At 41.5% G+C, this 5,679-nt stretch overlaps 1 protein-coding gene across 1 annotated transcript; it reads right to left on the bottom strand.

The window, feature by feature from the left end:
- Window positions 1-496: 496 nt before the first annotated feature.
- On the bottom strand, window positions 497-5,648 carry SARC_05339 (hypothetical protein; the record flags this gene model as incomplete). The annotated part of the gene is made up of 8 exons (XM_014300795.1): window positions 497-673; window positions 846-997; window positions 1,151-1,313; window positions 1,670-1,801; window positions 2,700-2,808; window positions 3,999-4,195; window positions 4,339-4,421; window positions 5,436-5,648. 8 exons carry the CDS (start codon window positions 5,646-5,648, stop codon window positions 541-543), a joined length of 1,182 nt encoding a protein of 393 aa, XP_014156270.1. The 3' UTR covers window positions 497-540.
- Window positions 5,649-5,679: the final 31 nt, after the last annotated feature.

Below are 5,679 nucleotides of genomic sequence, written 5' to 3'. Positions count from 1 at the left end.
TCTATAATAATATTGTGTCTGCGGATATATATATATATATATATATATATATATATATATATATATATATATATATATATATATATATATATATATATATATATATATATATATATATATATATATATATATATATATATATATATATACTATATATATATATATATATATATATATATATATATATATATATATATATATATATATATATATATATATATATATATATATATATATATATATATATATATATATTTATATATATATGTATATATAAATATATATATATATATATATATATGTATGTATGTATGCATNTAGTATATATATATATATATATATATAGCTTAGGTCGGCACAATAGACAGACTTTCAGTACATTTACACCTTAACGTACGTATTTATAGCCGCGTATATCCAGCCACTTAATATATCAAGTCAGTGAAGCCACGGGTTTTAAAACAGAAAAAGTAGCTTTTTATTTCAAATTCTTACTGTGATTTACACCCTGTTAACAAAATACAGACTATCGATAGGGATCTAGGGGTTGAGTCGGGGTCTATCAGAGGGCGCTCGTTTCTGGAAGAATCGCCCCACCGGACCATCGATTACGAACCTCTGGTAGCACATTGCCAAAACTGTCCCTAACAGCAAGAGCACAGCCACCACAAATCTGTATGGGAAATCAATGCCGTGGATATTGTGAGTGTAATGGATTAGGATTGTAGGAGATGCGAAATTGTGATAAAAAGTCGCTATGTTTCAATTACATGTATGTACTGTGAATCCTAGTTCTATAGACAAGTGCGTTCGTACGAGAATTAACTATGTATGTACATGCATACCTCTCCCAGAAACTCATTCCAGGTGATGTAGGGTTGCCCAGACTCTGCCACTCCTGCCAGATGGGATTGTCTGTTCCAACACGGTTGAAAGCTATACTCGCTACGTGCATTGCGTCCGTGAATGCATTAGGCGCCATCAGTAGGAACAGAAGCTGAAGTGATATGTGGCAAAAAAAAAATCAAAAAAAAAATCAGATGCCATATATAAATACATAGCGTTTTTTAACAACATATAGAAAAGGGGGTTTGGGGTTTTAGGGTTTTAAAGTTTAGGACGCATTTGTATATCTGCAGTAGACGCTTACCTGGATGGCATAGAGAACCGCCACGTCGATCATGAGCCAGATATTGCGGTAGATTTCTAAGCGGAAATACGAACCCAAGGAAAAGGCCAGGGCATTGGTCAAATACGCACCCATTTGGGTGAAGTACAGAATGGATGCTTCCCAATTATCACTCAGATACCACCTGAGTCCGGAATAACATTAAACATCAAACGGTGAGTGGATGCTTATTTCTGACAATCGAGTTTGTTCCCGCGAAGTGCTGCAATATGATTGTATGTGAGCGGGCATAATCCTCGTGCGATCAGAGAACATATGGTGCCATCAAGCAGCTCTCTTCAGACCTGGCCAGTTCCTATTTTCCGAATGACAAGTGGGTCTCCAAACACTCGGCTATGCTGAGCCACAAAGTCACGAGAAACCACACACATCACCCACACATAGCACAAAATTATTACATACATAATGCACAGCCAAAGCCTCGGTTTACAATTGTAGTCATGGCTACACCAACGCCATGCGATGAATTTATTGACTTACCAGGTGCGTCCCAGAGCAATCTCTGACGGCCACGGCACAAAATTTGCGAGAGACATCGCATACATGAGACAGACTATAGTGATGGCGAAGTCTATGAGCACTACTCCCAGCACAGAGAACAGGGTGATGGGCCTAGTAAACGTAATAGTAGTATGAGTACGCGTGAACAATTGAATAGAATACTGAGTAGAATAGATACATTTACAATAATACAACACGGTGATGGGCCTAGTAAAAGTAATAGTAGTATGAGTACGTGTGAACAATTGAATAGAATACTGAGTAAAATAGATACATGTACAATAATATATGCATATCAATCGATGGGCAGCACTCTCAGTACAGAGAACACGGTGATGGGCCTAGTAAACGTAACAGTAGTATGAGTACGCGTGAACAATTGAATAGAATACTGAGTAAAATAGATTCATGTACAATAGTACATGCATATGAATCGATGGGCAGCACTCTCAGTACAGAGGATACGGCGATGAGTCTAGTAGTAGTAGTACGCAATAGTATGAGCAAGCGTGAAAGAGTGTACAAAATACCAAATAAGATATACACATAATTACACGTGAAACACGCATACACTAGGCAAAACATACCACAGTGGACTAACATATATCGAGCACATTTGCTAATAAACCATATGCTGTACTACACTGAGTGTGGGTCATACTTGTGCGAGCAATTCGCATGACGTAATGGCTATCATTGTGTGAACCGATTAGTCATACAAGCAAATATAAACACATCTACTACGCGATGATCTGAGCCCCACTGGACTGGATGTGGGTCGTATCTGCGCAGGCAATCCATGGGACAATACTCACACCATTGTGTAAAGCACTTCTCTAGGTGATGGTACTTGAATATACTGATATGCACAAACGAGTGCACCGTCCACATACCCCCCGGACGCCTCACAGGGCGTGGTGGCCACCATTGCACTAGAACACCCAGGTATACGTTAGCACACAGAACAACCTCACGTCGATCGAGTTCATGGTAAACCCTGTACACATACCCTAAAAGACTAGATGTGGGTCGTATCTGCTTGAGCGACTCCGGGGGCCGAGCCAGCACCATTGTGTAGCCCAGAGTTAGCGTTGCAGCCAGATCAATCATCAGATAGCCTGGGTGCATACGCATAGGAGCGTGAGAGAAGGGTTCTCACGCCAGACTTGTATATATAAACATACGACATACAACATATTTGAGTATGTTATAGGTTTATTTGTATATATACCCAGTATGGAGGATTTGTGTATGTTGGATGGGGTATATATAAGCCAAGCTGAGAAGCTTAGCGTGCATTCACCCTCTATAATTTTACGGGACGAGAATTTGCAGATGCCGCACTATAAGTATCACGGCCCTCAAGCGCAGGCATACGTATACATAAACAAAAACGTATACAGATACACACACATATACATACTATGGGCATGTCGCAAATACGCACACATAAACGTTTGATTCCGATTTTTCACACTTTTGGCACTCTATATAGATCAGCACGTATCACACATTGATATTTTCTGGTCGGCTACATAGAGCCTCCATACAAATAACACATTTTCGCATGTTTCCAAAATCATATTATGTTTATCCAAACCCAATCCACAACCTACGAATGTACACCCAGAAACCTCATACGTGCTACATAAAGAACACTCTCAAGACATCAAAGATACAGCCACCTACAGAATACACAGGCCAGTACACCATAACAGGATATACATGTCCACCACTTCCCCGACAAGTAAGATTAAAACACGTACAAGCAAAATACAGCCACCTACAACTACCTACGAGTATGATAGCAATACCTACAAGTAAGATACAGCCACCTATGACCACCTACGAGTATGATACACCCACACCTACAACCACCTACGAGTATGATACACCCACCTACAACCACCTACGAGTATGATACACCCACCTACAATTACCTAAGAGTATAATACACTACCTACAACCACTTACGAGTATGATACACCCACTTACAACCACCTACGAGTATGATACACCCACCTACGACCACCTACGAGTATGATACACCCACCCACAACCATTTACGAGTATGATACACCCACCTACGACAATCTACGAGTATGATACACCCACCACCTACAACCACTTACGAGTATGATACACCCACTTACAACCACCTACGTGTATGATACACCCACCTACAACCACCTACGAGTATGATACGCACACCTACGACCACCTACAAGTATGATACACCCACCTACAACCACTTACGAGTATGATACACCCACTTACAACCACCTACGAGTATGATACACCCACTTACCGAAGATACAGACCAGCACACCCTTGAAGAGGATAATGAGCTTCGTCAGCGACAACACCAGGCCATTCGACACCAAGAACTTGTACATTGCAAACGAGGTGTGCAGACAGGCACGTCCGTCTAGCAGCAAATCCACCACACTCTGCACCGACTTCGACTTGGAGGTGAACGGTGACACAATAGACGCCTCGGCATCACTGTGTGGTTGTGGTATGAACGGCATCTCAATTAGTATACCCCTGATAATGGGTGTGCGTCGTACACTTACAGTTATAGGGATAAGAAGCACTCGCCCTGCTATCAAGTACTAACCATAGTTACACAGCACTTACAGTCTTACCTTAATGCCATCCCCGCATGGGCCGCACGGAGGGCACCGGCATCGTTCCCACCGTCACCACACATGCCTGTGATAATGCCAGCCTATACACAGGGAGATATACGCATATATATCAGTGGGTATGGATCTGTGCCTGCACAAAGTTGTGCGTAACGTACGTAACCGAAGATTGTTAAAGTGAAATGGTGTGTGCTGGATCCTGTCCTGTCACCAAACGTGACTGTGATAGTGCCAACCTGTATTCAAGTAGATGCCAGTACCAATGTAAGTGTCCAGTATCAATGTAAGTGTTTGCGTATGCTTATGTATACATGTACCGCGTTGTACGGTTGTGACATTTATCAGCGTAGAAGTATGTGTTGGATAGTGTCCTCTGCCACTGCACATGCCTGTGACAATGCTAGCCCGTGTGGAAGGAGATGTCATCAATAACATGCATGTGGGTCTATCTGTGGGTGTGCAGCATTGCCCGCATGTTCAGCTTGAGCACATATGTAAATCGAAGTACATAGAGGTGTATTGAGTCGTAGGTCACCGCACACGCTTGTAATGATTCCAATTAAAGTATGTCTGAAACGTGCACAACTCCATATATGCACGCAAAGTATATATATATATATATATATATATATGTGTGTGTGTGTGTGTGTGTGTATGTATGTGTGTGTGTGTCTGTGTGTATGTGTGTGTGTGTGTATGTGTGTGTGTGTGTATGTGTGTGTGTGTTTGTGTGTGTATGTGTGTGTGTGTGTATGTATGTATGTATGTATGTATGTATATACATATGGGTGTATCATTTAGCAGTAGTGTGGGTAAAAATGCTTCTTTCGGCCACCGCACATGCCTGTGGTGGTCCCAGTCTGTGTGTACCTAGACGTAGTCAACGTTACATTGTTTCGATATCATGTAACACAAAGTTGAAGTGTATCTTCCTTCACAAGCCTTCTCTTGCATTGTGGCGCACTACCCTGGAGTGGTATACTACTGTCCCGACCGAAACATACAATCAGACCCCATCCATAGGTATAAACACACAAACAGTACTATTACTATAACCTCACTACCAGTCTCTAATATAACTTGGACCCACTACGTACCTTCTTGTGCATCTCGACAGCAGATACTTTGCCTTCGGGGGACATGCGAGCGAAGATCCTGATCTTACTGAGAAGCTCTGCGATATCTCCCGAGTTCAGCAGCGAGTCATAGGTATTCGCACCCGCCACTGCCAACTCCCACTCCCCACTATTGACTTCGTGGCAGCTATACACCTGGAGATTGTTGAACGGTATGAGCATAGATGTGAACATACTTGTATACTTATATATGTATATGTGTGCA

The sequence above is a fragment of the Sphaeroforma arctica genome (assembly GCF_001186125.1).
Source record: "Sphaeroforma arctica JP610 unplaced genomic scaffold supercont1.337, whole genome shotgun sequence".
Taxonomy (NCBI): Eukaryota; class Ichthyosporea; order Ichthyophonida; genus Sphaeroforma; species Sphaeroforma arctica.
Note: the sequence above shows the minus strand (reverse complement) of the source record. Positions and strands in the feature narration are given on the sequence as shown.